Source organism: Stenella coeruleoalba, assembly GCF_951394435.1.
Source record: "Stenella coeruleoalba genome assembly, chromosome: 6".
In the NCBI taxonomy this organism is placed as follows: Eukaryota; Metazoa; Chordata; class Mammalia; order Artiodactyla; family Delphinidae; genus Stenella; species Stenella coeruleoalba.
The window spans coordinates 50,728,191-50,746,886 of NC_137151.1; the positions used below are offsets into that span (position 1 = coordinate 50,728,191).

General features: G+C 35.1%; 1 protein-coding gene across 2 annotated transcripts in view; it reads left to right on the top strand.

Moving 5' to 3' along the window:
• The window catches only part of ARL6IP6 (ARF like GTPase 6 interacting protein 6), a 46,859-nt gene extending 28,615 nt beyond the window's left edge, over window positions 1-18,244 (top strand). The window contains exon 4 of one of the 2 annotated variants that reach the window (XM_079924015.1): window positions 11,860-11,899. In XM_079924015.1, coding sequence (XP_079780141.1) covers window positions 11,860-11,878 — 19 coding nt within the window. In that variant the 3' untranslated portion in view covers window positions 11,879-11,899. Of the gene's footprint in view, window positions 1-11,859; window positions 11,900-14,622 lie in introns of those variants that run through there. The other variant, XM_079924014.1, reaches the window with a different exon arrangement.
• The last annotated feature ends 452 nt before the right edge of the window (window positions 18,245-18,696 follow it).

Below are 18,696 nucleotides of genomic sequence, written 5' to 3' on the forward strand. Positions count from 1 at the left end.
TCTAGGATTGCTAGGGATGTCTTAGACATTCCTATTAAAGATTATGGGAGAACTGAGTCTCTGCTAAGTCATCCTTAGGGGTTATCATTTTTATTAACAGATGAAGAAACTGAGTCCCAAGGAATTTAAGTACCTTGCACAAAGCCAAATAATTTGCATGTGTCATAGCTAGCACCTAACTATGTTTATTGTTTTTGTTTGCCCACCTCCTTTTTATTATGAAAAGAATCAACAGGAGGAATTTCACTAATTGAAACAGCATCATTTTATTGACAATTAAAGGCACTTGCTGTGGGCCTTTGCTCTATGACATTTTTGCCAATGCGATATTGCCAAATGCAATTAAAATCTGTTCTTAAAATCTCACTCTTTGTTCTCTCCTTCACTGTTTTCTCTCAGTGATCAGAGTTCTCCCCTTCAGAATGACTGCTCTTGCATTTCACATTACGTGTGCACAAGCCCCATCTAGTGGTGCAGTGATGTGGCTGCAGGTTTATAATTATCAGCTTGCTAATAAATAACTCAGTGATTATAATAGGTCCAGGCTAGGGTAAAAATGTTACTTTATAGTCTAAAAATAAATTTATTGGGGAAATGATAATATATATGATGGGTCTAGCAAAAAGCACAATGTAGACAGCTCATTAGTTTTGTAATTGAGTCAAAAAAAGTGATATGAAAAATAGTTAAATAAATCATTAAGTTTGTCTATCTTATAGTACTTTTATGTAGAGTCAGAGTTCAAGGACCAATTTTTTTAAGGGCCAGTATTCTTAAATAAGTTAAGGGTGTTACTTCATTATAGGGATAGAACTATTATTTTGTGCTGGTAATACCCACAGAGACTCATTTCCAAGGAGGAAAAACCAATGCTTGTATTTCAAGTTATTAAGGATATAGGAATACTTGTTAAAGGAAAAAGTAGACATCATTTTAAGTTTTCTTAGATAGCTTTAAAAGAGACCAAAACCCTCAAAATTATCCCTGAAGTAGCCATTTTGAATTATCAGAAATAAGCAAAATACTGTATTTTTGTTATAATTAGACTCAAAATCAAAGTTAGTATTTGTCTTTTGAGTGCCTCTGAGATGGTCACATCTGTGTATTTCCTAAAATGAGGCAGATAGGAAGGCATAGTTGGATGTTCGTTTTATAGAACTAAGAGCATAAATTCACTTTTATATTGGTAGAGAAGTTTGAAGTTTGGTATTTGCTTTTAAATGTATTATTGCTTGTATTTATGACTTATTTGATGTGGGACTTATGGTCAAAATGCAGGGAACCTTTACAATTATTGGTTATTATGTCATGATTTCTAGGGATGTGCTAAGGTAGAGAGTAGTGTCTTCACTAAAGCCTGCTTAAAATATAATTTATAGAATTTGATTGGCAATCTACAGTGTTTCATAGTAAATATACAAACCAGGGGTATCTACTGCTGATGCTCTCGGTCTTTTTGTCTAGATCACTCTGAATTATTCACCTTTATGTTTCTTCTTCCAACCACTAATGGTATTTGGTAAATACCAGGACACTCAATGTCAATAAACACATGCTTTTACTTCAGTTTAAATTTATTTTTATGCAGCTTTTTTTTTAAATTGTATTTTCTTACAGTGGTATTTGGTATTTGCAAAGTAAATTTGAAGTAAGAAAGAAATGGGAACAGTTGATTTTCATTCGAATTGCTTTTTGGTAAACTCTTTTTGGTAACTATTTTACAGAATAAAAATTAACACATGTGATCTGATACTGTTTCATGTGTTATTTTCTGTGTAAAGTTCTGGATGTAATCAGATGCTGAAACATTTAAATCTCCATTACATTTGTATATGAATGTGTTTGTTGTTACTATTGTTGTAGGAGGGAAGCAGATTCAGGATTTAGGATTGCCATTGCTGTATTATAATAATACCCTTTCTACTCAACATTAAGTTTATTTTTCTATGTTATTAAAGGGTCTTCTCTGACTTCTTGCTCTTCTTGACATTAGGGGCCTTAATTATTGGGGGTTAAAATACAGTACAAAACAGAATAGTAAAATCATAATAGAAAAGGGGTTGTGGGTTCTTGGGCAGTAATATAAGTCTTGAAGGTCAGGAAAAGTGGGTGATTTAGTATTTAAATTAGAAGTTTCTTTTCTAAGCACACTAGATTTAACATTGAGCACAATAAATTGATGCTATGACTCTTTCATACAGACTTTGGAGGGCTGCCTCTTTGTCAGATCAGATTCTTTATTGCCATGGACTGATGAAACAGATATCAGATGGCTAATTGCAGTAGGAGAGGAAAAACTACTGACAAAAGAGATAGATCAAGAACTTGGCCTTGATATTTGAGTATCGTGAAGTTTCATTATCTAGGGACTGTTTGGAGCCAGCAGTTGTAATGCTGTCACTATTAATGAATGTATTGATGGCACCAAACTGTGGCTTATTGAAGTGAAGGTTAAAATATATGCGTGTCTTATAAAATATATTCTATTAAAGTTCTGAATGGAGACTTAAATAGATGTAACAAAATCTTATAAGAACTCATCAAATATTCTTGGTTTCTTTGTTATTTTCATAAAGCAATATAGCTAGTAAGTGTTTGCACCTGTTTGCTATGGCTTTTGCTTATGCTAATTTACAATGTGTTATGTTTGGGCTGCTGAAAAGACATGGGTATCCATATGTACAGAATAGCACTGATAAGAAATACATAAGAGATAGCACGTGGCAGTGTTGAACTTGGAACCCTTTCTGTGTGTTCAACAATCTTTATAAATTACTAGGCAGCCTGGTATATTAAAAAGGGCTTATAAGTCAGGAAGTGACTTCCAAATGCAGGCTATACCATATACTGCCAGAAGAGCTTTTGAGAAAGTCAGCTGGTGTCTCTGAGCCTTAATTTCCTCTCTCCAAAATGGGTTAAAAACAATGATGCCTACCCTCATAGGCAAAAGTATAACTTTACTAGTTAAAGCAACAGATACATCAGATGATAAAGCAGATATAGTCCCAGAGCTTTTCTTTCCTTTCCTTAATTGAGATTTTTCAAGCTGGATATCTGACTATGGCCTACCACTGGTTGCCAATTATCTTTTGTTGACTAATTGTTATTTATCTTGAGATCTTTATCCTTTTGGTTATTCTCCTTTTTATTCTTTTGATAATAAGATGCTCTTTCTTGTATGAAATTATGCTGATAGTAGATTGTAGTGGTTTTCAAACCTGTTCCTGGCAAAACAAGTTTGACAACAAAACATGGAGTCAGTTACTTCCTTTTTAAAAAAAAAAAATCATTTTTAAACTGACTCATGAAATCTAAAGGCTTGGGAATCCCATTTTTCTTGTACTTTTTGTACTGTTTGGCCTAACTTTCTAATGAATAAGGACTTTGTCTAACCAAGGTAGTGTCCAGGACAGATAGATATCCTAAGGCATTTTGCTACCTCGATATACTGGTGAATAAAGTTAACATGTCTGACATAATTCAATTTGCAACCAAGTAGACTGCTGCATATAAGTAAAGTAGAGTGTAGGTTAGTATGCAGTTTCATCCAACCAGATATACATTTATTTCTCTCTGACTGATTTTCAGGGAGTTGTAGTACAATGAGAGATATCTTAAATGTATACATTTTAATTCCATGTTAAGGAACTTTGTTCATTGTTAGGATCTTTCAGAGCCTGTACGTTATTAAGTTAGTTAATATCACACCAGCAAAGCATAGGGTTGTGATTCAATTAAAAGTTCTAGTCGGTAAAATTCTAGATGAAGGACTTTAGTGTATATATGGAGGCATAATTATTGCAGAATTGAGATCCAGAAGGGATTAAAGAGATCATAAAGACTAACCTTATGCTTGAGAAGCAGAAGTAGGACCAGAGACGTTGGCAGTATAGCTAGGAAACTTAGTGCTAAGGTAAAGAAAGCCTTTTAAAAATGAGGAAACCCTTCATGCATTGTTGGTGGGAATGTAAATTGATACAGTCACTATGGAGAACAGTATGGAGGTTCCTTTAAAAACTAAAAATAGAACTGCCATATGACCCAGCAATCCCACTACTGGGATATACCCAGAGAAAACCAGAATTCAAAAAGACACATGCACCCCATTCTTAATTGCAGCACTATGTATAATAGCCAGGACATAGAAACAACCTAAATGTCCATCAGCAGACGAATGGAAGAAGAAGATGTGGTACATATATACAATGGAATATTACTCAGCCATAAAAAGGAATGAAATTGGGTCATTTGTAGAGACATGAATGGACCTAGAGACTGTCATACAGAGTGAAGTAAGTCAGAAAGAGAAAAACAAATATCATATATTAACACATATATATGGAATCTGAAAAAACTGGTATAGACAATCTTATTTACAAAGCAGAAATAGAGACACAGATGTAGAGAACAAACGTATGGATACCAAGGGGGAAAGGAGGGATAGGATGAATTGGGAGATTGGGATTGACATATAAACACTATTGATACTATGTATAAGATAGATAACTAATGAGAACCTACTGTATAGAACAGGGAACTCTACTCAGTGCTCTGTGGTGACCTAAATGGGAAGGAAATCAAAAGAGAAGGGATATATGTATACGTATTGCTGATTCACTTTGCTGTACAGTAGAAACTAACACACTTTATATTGTAAAGCAACTATACTCCAATAAAAATTAAAAAAAAAAGAAATTAAAGAGGGGACATCACTACAGATCCCATGGACATTAAAAGGATAATAAAGGAGTATATGGGGAAAACAAAATAAAAATGAGATAATCCTTAAAGCTGAAATTTTGAATTCCATTATAACATATTGTGTAGATTGATAAATCAACTTGCTCCATTAAAATGGTGGCTACTTTATAACTGATACTTATTCATAATGCACATCATTAGCCTAATTACAGGGCTAATGAGGCAATGGAGTAAATGCTTAAAATGTTCAACATCAGTTTCTAGGTATTAAGAATGATACATTATAGCTCAACATTAAGTGTATATACATTTTATACTTTTTTCCTCACTTTTTACATCTTCTAAGTATATGTTTCTCCAGATAGTCTTTACCTCAGATTTATCATGAAACCTTGAAGCCAGTAGTCATTTTTCTCACAACTTTATATATATATCTATATCTATATACATATATATATATTTTTTTTGCGGTACGCGGGCCTTTCACTGTTGTGGCCTCTCCCGTTGCGGAGCACAGGCTCCGGACGCGCAGGCTCAGCGGTCGTGGCCCACGGGCCTAGCTGCTCTGCGGCATGTGGTATCTTCCCGGACCGGGGCACGAACCCGTGTCCCCTGCATCGGCAGGTGGACTCTCAACCACTGCACCACCAGGGAAGCCCACGACTTTATATTTTAATAGCATTTTCTATTTTAAATAATAATTGAGAAATTTATTTGCTAGGACAGTGACTGATTTAAAATTTCCCCTTACTGGTTTTTTTTTAATGATTACAGAATTAATACATGCATCACAGAATTATATAACTCAGAAAGTTAAAGGCTGCAAAATCTGATTTCAAATAACTCTGAACTAACTAGTGTTAACAGACTGGGAATTATACCTCAGATTTTTAAAAAATCTATACACATGCAAATATTTCTGTTTTTATAATAGTATAATCATATCACACATATTTTTAAAATAATTCTATATTTGTAGTCTTGATTACTAAAAGCTTATGACTGTGTGTGTGTATATATGTATATATACACACACACATATGTATGTGTGTATATGGTTTGTGTGGTATATGCATTTGAAATACATCACTCCACCCAAATATAACTATACCTTAAAATCTGGTAAACTAGCTAACATGATAGTTTTAGTCTTATTCTCTGGTACTTGATTCTAAAAAAATATTTTGCTGTATTTTATCCTGACAGGTTACTTTGAAATACAAATGTATTAAAAAAAAAAAGAAATACAAATGTATATATGCATACACACTTATACAATACATCCAATGTGTAGCCAACTGTCCTAGCAAGGTAAATATATACAAAAAGAAGAGAGGGACAAATGGGGGAATTTTTTTTTTTTAATTCCTGCATAGTCTTACCTGATTTCTTATTTGAGTTATCTGTCATATAACATTTTAAAGAAGTCAAAATCTGTATGGGAACATGATGATACAATGAAACAAACAAGTTTTTAAAGTATTTGTTCAACTTACATATTTTTTTTGTTTAAAACTATAGTAGTTTTTGAAATTTTCATGTAGAAAGCAATTGGGATAGATTTTTCAAGTGATGATCTCCTGGGAAATCTCTTTGCTAATTTATATATTTCCAGATAGTGGTAGTATTCACTTTGAGGATCTTAGAATCACCAGAAGTTCTAGCTGAAGAGAGATTCTGATTCAGCATGTCTGGCGTGTGGTCTGAGATTCTGAATTTCTAAGAAAGTCCCAGGCAATGCCAATATATTGCTGATCTCTGGAGTACACTTTGAAGAGGAAGGCTTTAGGACAAAACTTGGCAAACTTTTTCTGTAAGGGTCCAAGTGGTATTTTTGGCTTTGTGGGCCATGTGGTCCCTGTTACAACTCTTCAACTCTGCCATTGTAGCACCAAAGCAGCCAAAGACAATACTTAAAGGAATGAGTGAGACTATGTTCCAATAAAAAGAAATAGGTGGCAGAATAGGTGTACCTTAGCTTGCCAAGCCCTCCTTTAGGAGATGACTCTGAAATTAGATATTGCTTATAAAAAATTTCTAATTTTTGGTTAAAAAGTATATATATGTTTATATATATTCAGTGTAAGATGGAGTGGGCTTGTTTGTTCAGGTTAGTTTTATAGTTGTTAGGATGTAACACACATTTCTAAAAATCTCATTTTACACTAATTTATACTAATTTATAATAATTACTGCACACCTAAATGGTGAACATAATAACTTTTCCTGAATATCTGAGTTTTAATGAATAAATGATGATGATGAAGTAGTGATGAAAGGTCGGCTAAAGGCTGTTTGAACGAACAGGAAAGCTTACAATTTGAGGATGTTTAAAATTATAACAAAATAAATGAGTTATTAAAAAAACCCATTGTATTAATTTTACTCACTTCTTTTAGATTGCGAGTCTACAAGTTACTTCCTTGCCAAGAATGGGAAGAATTTTTCAGGGTTAAGAAATAGACTAGGAACTATAAGTAAAACTAGCTTCCTTTTACCAGGCCTTGTACAGAGAAGGAAGGATGAAGTGCCTGCCCTGTAAAATTGCAAAGTTATAGAGGTCAAAGAAAGGTCAGGTAGGAGAGAGCCTGGAACTAACGAAATGTTGTAAAAGCAGAAGACCTCAAATCCATTCTAAAGTAGGCCAAGGGCTGTGATGTTCCATATAAAATGGATCAAGAGGCAGAGCTGAATCATCCAAAGTAAGATCTGAGTAACTAGAGTTCACAACCTTTGTAGTTTGAACTAGAATCGTATTAGCTAGAACTATCAATCATCCATCCGTCTGTCTTACATCCCTTTCCCATTTTTTTCTGTAGCTATTCCAAATCTTCACTTTGCATTTTAGTTTTCAGTGGACTTCACTTCCAGTTTCATGAAAGGTCATCATGAGAGTACTTCCTGCTTCTTCCCTCCCCCTTTCATGATTACGAACTTAAATTTACATCCACTTTCATCATACCACCCATTCCTTTTATCTCAGAATAAAGTGTTCTTCTCCCAATTTTACTTCCTTTGTTGTAGATCCACCGCCCCCCCCTTCCCACCGCACCTCCCCTTTTCATATACCTTCAGCCTTTCCTTTTATATCCAATATTCTTGTTAGGATATTTTTTAAACATTCAAGTTTCTCCTGTGTTAGAGAAAAAAATCCTCATGCCCAGATCTCTCCATAGCTAAATATCTTATAAGACTAGAGAAGAGATAGTCCCTGTTTCACAGTGACTGTAGGTGCTACCACATGTGTCGTGTGTTCACTCCTACACTACAATTTTTCTCCTTGAATTGCCTGCAGAACTCTTAATTACAAAATTTAACTTTCATTTTCAATCCATTATTTGAAACGGTTTATCATTCCTTTTCGAAATGCCTTTCTTTCTTAATTTCTCTGGCATCACTCCCTCCTGTCCAGCTTTCTGATCACTATTTCTCACTTGTGGAATCCTGTTTCATAAGCTACTACTTTGAGTAGCAGAAGTCTGGCCAAAAATTTCTTAGTCTGTCTAGCCTGTCTTGAGCCTCTGTCCTGAGAATCTTCCTTTTGGTTTTCATTTGTATTTCCTGTTGCCTACTGGGAGTTTTTACTTCAGTGTCCCACAGGTATTTGCAGTTTAGCACATCTTAAATTGACTTCATTATTTCCCACTTCCCACCGACCTGTACCTTCTCTTGGGTTCCCTATCATGGTGAACGGTGTTTCATCCAGCCAGTAACTCAAATGAGAAACCTGGCATCACCTTCAGTTCTTCCTTCTCCCCCAGTAACTCCAGCCAGTCAAGGATAAAAAATAATGGTTGACATTTATTGTGTTTATGATCGTGTGCTCAGTAAATGGGAGGCACTGCAACAAGTGCTTGTTAATAGTAACTCATTTAGTCTTCACAGGAACACTAAAGAGAGGAATTATTAACCTTATTTTAAAGACGGGGAATTAGATTTTCAGGTAGGCTAAAGTAGTCCTGTAAATAATAGAGCCATGTTTAAACACCCTGTGGAATGAAAGTTAGCTTTCCAAGTCTTTCACTCTCACCATACCAAACTATTAACGATTTCCTGCATTCTCCATTGTGTGTTGCTTCTGCATATATTGTATTTGTTTAGAACTCTAAATTAGTCATACTCAGTTTTAGCTCAGGTGTTGACTCTTCTTTAAAATCTCTCCCCTTCTACAAATCGAATGGCTCTTTTGTCTTCCAGGTAATGCTGTCTACAGAACTTTACTTAGCACACTGTGTGACTAGACACATCTTTGAGGACAACATTGATTCTTGCTTACTTCTCTGTCTCCCATATATAATGCCTGATATAGGAAATTCATACTGTAAATTTTGGTGAAGTAAAATAATGGAAAGAAAGTTAAGAAAATTATAAAATAAAGAACTTTAGAGTATAAAGGGTGAATGTAATATATGTTTTTTTCTAAATGAGAGATATAGCATTTCCTCAGTGAAGAAAGCTTTCTCTTTGAAATTCTAACCCTTATTTCTTAAATAACACTGGTAAAGTTATTTGGAATACACACAGTTCCCCAGCAATTTCTGTAAGTAATTTGTTGTATCATTTTGTGTTTCTGAAAGAAACATAAAAAATGCTTGGTAAGTGATTGAAATATGGTGAGGTTTAGTATTTTCTTTCAGATTTTGGGTTTGGCTTAAGAACTTTTGAATCCAGATAAAGAACTGATAGTTACTCCAACCAAGCTCACACAGCTTAAAATTCTTTAGGAATTAGAGATTTCTTGGCTAGGTATAGAATGAGAAATAAAAGGCAGCTCAGATGTGTGAAGAAGGAATAGATTAGTACCAGCTAGTTCATCCTGTCTCCTACTGAGTCAGTCAGACACAGAAACAAATAGCCAGCTGGTTCTTAATGTAGGACTTTAATATAATTTCCTATTCTGACAAGCAGAGAGCTTTCTGCTTAGAGCAAAATCAGTTGGCAGTGATGCTACTGTATTAAATTGCAGGAGTTCTGTCATAAAAACATGTCTGAAATGTGGGAATATATGTGAGGGAAAGGAAATACAGGAATTAATATGGTAAGGAATGAAGATTTCAAGAACGTGGAGTCTAGTATGTAGTACAGAGATTCAGTTTGGAGTCAGCCAAACCAAGGCTAGAGTAAAAACAATAAACAACATGAAATGAAAAAAAAGCTGCTAATCTGTTTGGTCTCTCTCTTAAATAAACAAAGGTAATTTATATGAAACTTTTGACAGTGGCTTATTCAGTGCTTTTATTTGTGGTTCAAAAGTAAGAGCATAGTCACTTAAATTGCCAGAATCATTGAATTAATTTGAATCTTAAATTTGAAATGTATTCCATTCCTGAATAAATGAAAATAATTAAGGTATATGATGATTTATTCACTTTACAAGTTTCTGTTAAATATAAATATATTGCTAGAAAGTACATTTCCAGACTACAAAATCTAGATATAAATAGTGGAAGTCTGAGTTCTCTAGTGAATTATAAAGGGAGGAGTGATTAAGAACTCATAGGAAGAGGGTAATACCAAGCAGAAATGCACACAAACCTGTAATTCTTCAGTCTCATTCTTCCCTCCACCTCCTGAGTCTGCTTGTATGTTATTGTTTTTTTCTCTGTTTTGGATTGGGGATGGGTCTGGATTTAGGTGTTTTACTTAGAAGGAAGGAAGAGTTGAAGTAGAAGATGAAAAGAATTTTTTAAAATCTCATCTGTAGCGAAGCTTTCTTTTCTGTACTAGATAGTGGCTAACGTTTATTGATCATTTGGTATGTGCCAGACACATGATTCTCATAAAAACTTTATAAGGGTAGATTTTATTTTCATTTCCATTTTGGGAAATTGAGGCTCAGAGGTCAAATAATTCTGGCTTCATACCCCTTGTAAGTGGCAAAGCTTGGCCCTCAAACCATCTCTGTTTAGCTACAGAGCTCGAACTCTTAACCACTAATAGGAACCACATGAGTACTTTTTTGTAGGATTCTTTATTCTTAGAAGGGAATTCTTTAGAACCAAAACAAAATAGTACCTTTTTATAACTAATCTTTTAGGATATGGAAATAGTTCTATTATAATGAGCCTTTCTTTGTAACCATGTTTTCTCTAGTAATTTTTTCTTATTGAGCAATATCTCCCATTTCCATATTGATTTCAGAAATGTACTGCAGTGGACTAGAACTTTATCTCAGGATAATAAAATCCATATTTAAGAATCCTAACATTTACTTTGGGAAACATTCTGGTTTTGTCATTGAGTTCTCTGTGTATTTTTCTACCTATTTTTAAATGGTCAACTGAATAGTCAGGTCTTAAAATTTTGGATTAGTATGTTAAGTGAGGTCATATATTAATTTTCATTATATTTGTGTGTCTCCTGGATTGATTCTTTGGGACTAAAATATTTATGTATTGATAGTTATACTCCCTACATCATTGTTTCAGTTTAAGCACAGGTAATGTTGATGAATTAACCAATTTTAATAGGTAGGAAAAAAACTACATAATCTCATTCAATTGTTTTTACTTATTCTGTCTTTGCTACTTGAATAGTCATAGAAATTTAAAACTGTAAGGGATCTTAAGTTTATCTGATCCAGTCCTTTACTTGATAACCATGAAATCTTAAGTGTGTAAGTTCACTTCTCCTGGTTTTGTCCTTTTCCCTTTATACCACAGTATCTCATTTGCTAGTCCATTGCCACATCTTTGAAAATTGACATCAAGGAAAGTTGACCTTGTTAACTCTGTTATTTGCTCTGCTCACTTGTATTTTATATCCAGTTGACAAAAAAGCATTTTGAGCAAAGGGGTATTTTAGGGAAATTAATCTGTACAATATGTTTTAGGTATAAGGAGAGAATGACTTGGAAAGAATTTCATCATGAATTTATTTTCTCAGTCACATTTATATATGAAATAATAATTGGGCAATAAATACATTAGTTATGAGAAAAATAACTGTTAAAACCACAACAACAAAATCTGTAGGTCTATTAAAATTAAAAAAGACTGACAATACTAAATGCTGGTGACACTGTGGAGCAACTGAAACTCTCATATGTTGTTGGTAGAAGTGTAAAGTAATCAACTATTTGGGGGAAATGTTTGATGCTTTCTACTAAAGCCACATTTATCATACATCTACCTTATAACCCAGCAATTGCATTCCTAGGACTTCCCAAGAGGAATGAGTGCAGATGCTTACCACCCACCACAGGTGTGTACATAGTATCATGTTCATAGTAGCTCTCTTTATAGGAGCGCCAAATTGGAAACAACCTGAATTCCCAGTAGTAGAATGGATAAATAAATTTTGGTATTTTTATACAATGGAGTACTAAACTGTAATACAGAAGAACACACCAGTGCTACTACAGCACCATGGATGAATTTCACAAACACTACTTGAGAGAAAGAATGCAGACACAAAAGAATACATCATGATGCCATGTAAATGGAGTTTCAACAGCAGGTGAAACAAGTCATCATGATAGCCGACAGTGTGGTAGTTATCTGAGGGTTTGAGTGAGGGAAGGTGGATATTGACAGGGGAGAGGAACAAAGGAGCTTTCTCTGGTGCTAGAAATGTTCTGTATTTGATCTGGATGGTAGGTACATGAGGGTATACCATAATAAAGATTCATTGATCTGTATATATGTTAGGCATTTGCACTTTACTGTGTATATTTTATTTTTTTTATTTTTTATTTTTTTTGCGGTACGTGGGCTTCTCACTGTTGTGGCCTCTCCCGTTGCGGAGCACAGGCTCCGGACGCGCAGGCTCAGCGGCCATGGCTCACGGGCCCAGTCGCTCCACGGCATGTGGGATCTTTCCGGACCGGGGCACAAACCCGTGTCCCCTGCATCAGCAGGCGGACTCTCAACCACTGCGCCACCAGGGAAGCCCTAGTGTGTATACTTTAAAAAGTAAAATGCATATATATAAAGAGAGATTGAGTAAAATAGGCACCATACTTAGTCATAATTTTTCAATTCAAAATGTGCCCTCTACAAGAAATAAATGAAAGGCTTTGACAAAGGGGAATCAAGATACCTTCAGCTTTTTACAGGACTTCAAAGATCACAAGAGGCATAGGAGGGAAGACTTACCAGGGGTTCTCTGTATCTTCCTCGGGAGAAAAATCACGGTGGGTGTTTGAAAAGGAGCTTTAAATCAAGCAATTTGTCAGATTTTTAGTCCCTTGCCTGGCAGTACATGTGTGACAATGGCTACAACGTTCCCCGTGGGAGTATGGTGTGTTTGAGATGGTAGAAAGACTAAGAATCACTGCTCTGGAGTATTTCTTCATTGCCATTAGATTTCCTTGTTGTGCCTGGTTTGTGACGGTCACTAAGCATTTGAACTTGTATATCTCAGTAAAGTTCAATTATATCAACATTGTAGTTATTATAATTTCCTAAAGTTCAGTAAACTGTACTTTAGAGATTCTTCTATTTTTGTGGGAATGCAGGTTCTCAAACTAGTAGAAGAGAACAATTAACTCCTGAAATTCTGTTCCATGATTAACTTTGTTAGTATGAATTTAAATGTTCTCAGGTCAGTAGTATTTTTTTTTTTTACAGTGAATGATAATGCTGATAGTTATGATTAGATTTCTTTTTCCTAATCAATTTTTGGAGGAATTCTTTTTTTAAAAGGAGCAAAGCATTTAGTGTATCTATTTTATTTTACCGTACAGTAGGTAATACAGCTAGGTAGATTAGCCCTTGATGGCACATGAGAAGCATCTTAAACTAGTCCCAGTTGAGTAAGATTGAGTGGAGAGAGTAAATAATAACTCCCATGGACCAAAACAGGGGGCCATCAGGATACGTCAGGGTCTTCTATAGTCTCAGGTGAATGCAACGGGGTTGTTCTTCAAAGAGAGTATCTTCTATACTCTCTGCCACTGATCTTACTGGACTGGAAGTCATTATAATGAGGTGTCTTCGGATGTTAATGTTGATCTAAGTACTTCCCTGGCTTTGATCTGTGCTTAGGAAAGAAGAGGACAAGGAGAATGATAACCCTCTCAGCCCAGGGCCCTTATTACTTAGGACTTTCCATTCTTAGTACTGCTGGTGTGTACCTCCTCATATGTCCTTGATTTGGATTGCTCCCGTGAGAAGATTCTTTTCTGTCTCTGACACCAGTTGGACCCTACCTTCTATTCTTTTTAGTATGTCTCATTCTTATTAGGATAAGCAAAGAGTATTATTGCAATACAATTAGTGCAAGGAGTGTTAAGAAAATGTAGTAAAATAAGTAAAATTGCTGCTTGATAGAGGGAACAAATGTCACATGAGCTATTTGGCTCTCATAGTAACCATTAAACAGTGTCTTTGCTGACACCTAGGAACTCATTGAAAGCCACTTAAGTAACCTATTGAGAACTGAAATGTCTATAAAAGACATAATCTGATTTATGACTCACATATGGACAAGTGCTGTTTTTAGTGCTCAAAGAAAAAGTAGAATTCCTTCATGTAATCTAAAAAAATGGTACAAACAGGACAAATACTTGAAATAATATGTATTTTAAGTTATAAGTGAGAACAAGAGAGTGGGGAAACACAATGCTAATTTAAATGAAAGAACATGCTTGTAATGTAACAAGATATGTACCTTAGGATTAGGTGATGGTACACGCATGTGATTATGAGGCACAGTAAAGAAGTTATAGGGATCAAACTGAGCATTTTGCTCTAAGTAATGAAATTGAAAAAATTACATTTGATAACCAAGACTTATATTTGACAGATCTATTACTAATTCTGAAGATGTCTAATACTCTTCTTTAACTTGTATATTAATGTATAAAAGATATTTGGGAAACATGTTTCCAGATTGTAAGCATATTTGATAAAAACTGATGGTGTTTTTGTTATACCAAATTACATTTTCCTTTTTTCGTTTGTTTTTTTCTCCCCCTAGGAAACTGACTGGACATTCTTTCCACATGGGCTATAGTATGGCAATTTTGAATGGCATTGTAGCTGCTCTTACTGTAGCTTGGTGCCTCATGTAAACCCACACTGAAGCAATATTCTTGACAAAACTTAGTCACGATTGCTTTGTAATAACAGGGAAGAACATCATTGCCTACTCAGAAGACCAAGAAACCTGCTGCTCGTTATGTGCTTCAGATACGTGTCATATCATCATCATTATGGAGGACTTTTTAAGCATCGTTCTAGAGCCTAGGCATTGGGAATATCTAAGTATTAAGTTTCAAGTAATGCTTAAAAGTGTAAGACGTTTACCTCATCTTTTTACTTTTGTGTGCATTGTCCTTATAAGTTGTAGAACACATTTTAATGGAACTCAAACCCGAAAACTTGGATGCAGAACATCCTGTATCAATGCCTGCCTTTTCATGTATATGTATATACTACATTTTTGCTAAGAAATACTGATAGTACTGTTTGAGATAGAAATATTTCTTATTTATTCATTATATTAGGAAAGCAAACAATGCCTACTACTTTGACATTTTACAGAAGCTACTTTTAAATCAGAATATTTAGTTTTCGATATATAGAAGGTGCATTTATATTTTTTAATGGGCTATGGTTCTTTATGTGGTTTTTTACATATTTTCCTACTATATCTTGAATTTGTATGTTTTTAAATTGTTACATCTAGGCAAATGTAAATGTTATTTTTTAGCTCGTGCAAACCTTAATACTTACCGTTTTTAATAAGTATTTTGTCTTTTAAGAAAAGCACACTGGCCTGAGTTTAAAACTAAGTAAACTTATTTTAAAAAAAACAACAAAAAAGTTTAATTATTTAAGCCATGAAAATATTCAGGAAATTTAAAGCTATTCACTATTTCCATTTTCACAATTCCAAATATTTATCATGGTGTATATATGATTACTTCAACAAAACTGATATTATCTTGTTTTTAATAAATATAAACCTGAAGTTTTTATGTTTAGAAATGCTTGAACTAGTTTGTTTTTAATCTCCAAAATTTGGTTACCAAAATAGAAAAGGTATTTTGATACAGTGTGTACATGTATAATTTTTTAATGTATAGTTTCCTTATTTTCCTATTTAAATGTTCTTTTGTAATTGTGCTGTTTTGTTTTTTCATAGTAATTAAGCCTTAATTGTTCCCACTTCCTTTCTAAATACCTGTTTAGAATAGTCACTTCAATTTTAGAAAGATGGACTATTTTAAATACTGTTTTCCCTGGCCACAGAAAAACCTACATTAGGATAGCATTGTGTAGCAAAACTGCTTATTCAGGCCAAATGGGAAATGAGTATCTGCAGTGTGTTCCTGTTATCTGCTGATTGTTGTTACTGAGTAAATGATTTAATAATGTTTCTAGAAGTCTTAACATTTTTTTACTACTCAAAAACCTTTTATTGGAAATGCCAAATGCTGCTCTAATTTAAATTATCTGAAGTGTTTAGATTAATATGGGGGGAGGTGTAAGATATACACACATACATATACACAAATCCCATGGCTTAAGTATTCCTTCCAGAGCGGTTGTCATATGAACCTATTTTCACTTCCTGCCTTCCTCACCCAACCTCCTCCTTTCCCCCTAACCTTGGCTCTAAAGGGCTTTTCTCTCCACCTCCCAAGTCGTCCCCCCTCCCCCATCCCATCATCAAATTTGGATAGCTTCTTCCAGAACTTTCTGTCTTATGACTAAGAAACATATAGTAGACCCTTTACATGTAAATATCTGTAAGACATTATATCTATATATAATATAGATATATATCTTTAAGATACTTCTTCCGGAACTCTGTTTATTTTGGACTAGCACTCCTCTTTCTTGGGAAATTTTTCTCTCCAGTCTAACATAGAATCCAGATATAAACTATCCTGCTTCATTAGCAGAGTGATTGAGGATAAGTACCTAACCAAAGCTGGGCCAATTCTAGTTTCTTATCTTTTCTGGCCACAGTGATTTCAACAGGAATAGAGACATGACTTAAATTAGGCCAGTCCCTTCCCAGGATTTTTCAAGTTGAAATTAAGGTAAATTAAGCTGGGAAGATACAAGCCCAGGAGATGCTGGCAGCCAGGGTTTAGCCAAACTCAGTGGGAAAGAATAAGGCTGACACTGATGCTACTGATGACATTCCTCTAGTTCCTGAAGCCCAGTGGTGACCCTGCCATTCTTGAAATTTGGTTTTCTCACAGTTTTGAAAGCTGGAAGTCCAAGAATAGGGTGCCCGCATGGTTGGGTTCTAGTGAAGATAGCTGTCTTCTCATTGTATCCTACTTGGGTGGGGAGAGAGAGGGCTAGCTCTCTTCCTCTTAGAAAGATTCTAATCCCACCTTGGGGGCTTTACCATGCATAACCTAATTACCTCCCAAAGGCCCCACCTCCTAATACCATCCTGTGGGGAGTTAGTTTCAATAAATGAATTTGGTGGGATTTGGGGGGCACAAACGTGCAGTCCACAACAATATCCAGTACCAAAAGTGGGGTCTTTGAAAAGATAAGATAGACTTGGACTTCCCTGGTGGCACAGTGGTTAAGAATCCACCTGCCAGTGCAGAAGACATGGGTTCGAGCCCTGGTCTGGGAAGATCCCACATGCTGCGGAGCAACTAAGTCCCTGCACCACAACTACGGAGCATGAGCTCTAGAGCCCACGAGCCACAACTACTGAACCCGTGTGCCACAGCTACTGAAGCCTGTGTGCCTAGAGCCCGTGCTCTGCAACGAGAAGCCACTGCATTGAGAAGCCCGCGCACCACAACGTAGTGTAGCCCCTGCTCGCCGCAACTAGAGAAAGCCCACGTTCAGCATCGAAGACCCAACACGGCCAAAAATAAAAATAAATTAAAAAAAATTTTTTTCAGGTTCTAAAACACCAAGATAATGACTTATTTAAAAAAAAAAGACGGACTTCCAGTAAAACATCTTAAAAGAAATTTTTCCATATTTTTCCATTTCTGTTTACTTCATTATATCAGGACCCTATGTTGCAAGCAACATATACCATCTGACTAACTTAAGGAAAAGGAATTTATTGGAAGGATATCCAGTGACTCTCAGAACTGGTAGGCAGGAATCAAAAAGCTATTAGAGGGTCAAGGAGGAGGAAGCAAGAGGACTATTTGTTAGTGGAAAAGCCTGGTCAGGATGATAAAATGAATCCTTGTCATTTGTTATTGTTCCTTGCAAGATCAGCTCAAGGTTCAGACAGCATCAAAAGTCAGTTGTTGGATAAAAATACACACTACATCCAGAAAGACCCCAACTTTATTTTTTTTAATTAATTAATTTTCATTGATGTATAGTTGATTTACAATATTAGCTTCAGGTATAAAACATAGTGATTCAAAATTTTTTATAGATTATACTCCATTTAAAGTTATGAAGTACTGGCTGTATTCCCTGTGCTGCACAATATATCCTTGTGGCTTATTTTATACAAAGTAATTTGCACCTCTTAATCCCCTACTCCTATCCCTATCTTGCCACTCCCTGCTACCCTCTCCCCGTTGGTAACCACTAGTTCTCTGTACCTATGAGTCTTCTTCCTGTTATATTCATTTATTTATGTTTTAGATTCCACAAATAAATGATAACATACAGTATTTGTCTTTCTTCGTGTGAGTTATTTCACTAAACATAATACCCTCCAGGTCCATACATGTTGTTGCAAATGGCAATATTCCATTCCTTTTTGTGGCTGAGTATTCCATTTATATATATATATATATATATATATATATATATATATATATATATGTATGTATGTATGTAAAACACTTCTTTATCCATTCATCCATTGATGGACACCTGGGTTGCTTCCGTATCTTGGCAATTGTAAATAATGCTACTGTGAACATTAGGGTGCATTTACCTTTTTGAATTAGTGTTTTTGTTTTCTTTGCATATATACCCAGGAATGGAATTGTTGAATCATATATGGTAGTTTTAGTTTTTCGAGAAACCGCTGTACTGTTTTTCACAGTGGCTCTACCAGTTTACATTCCCACCAACAGTGTACTAGGATTTC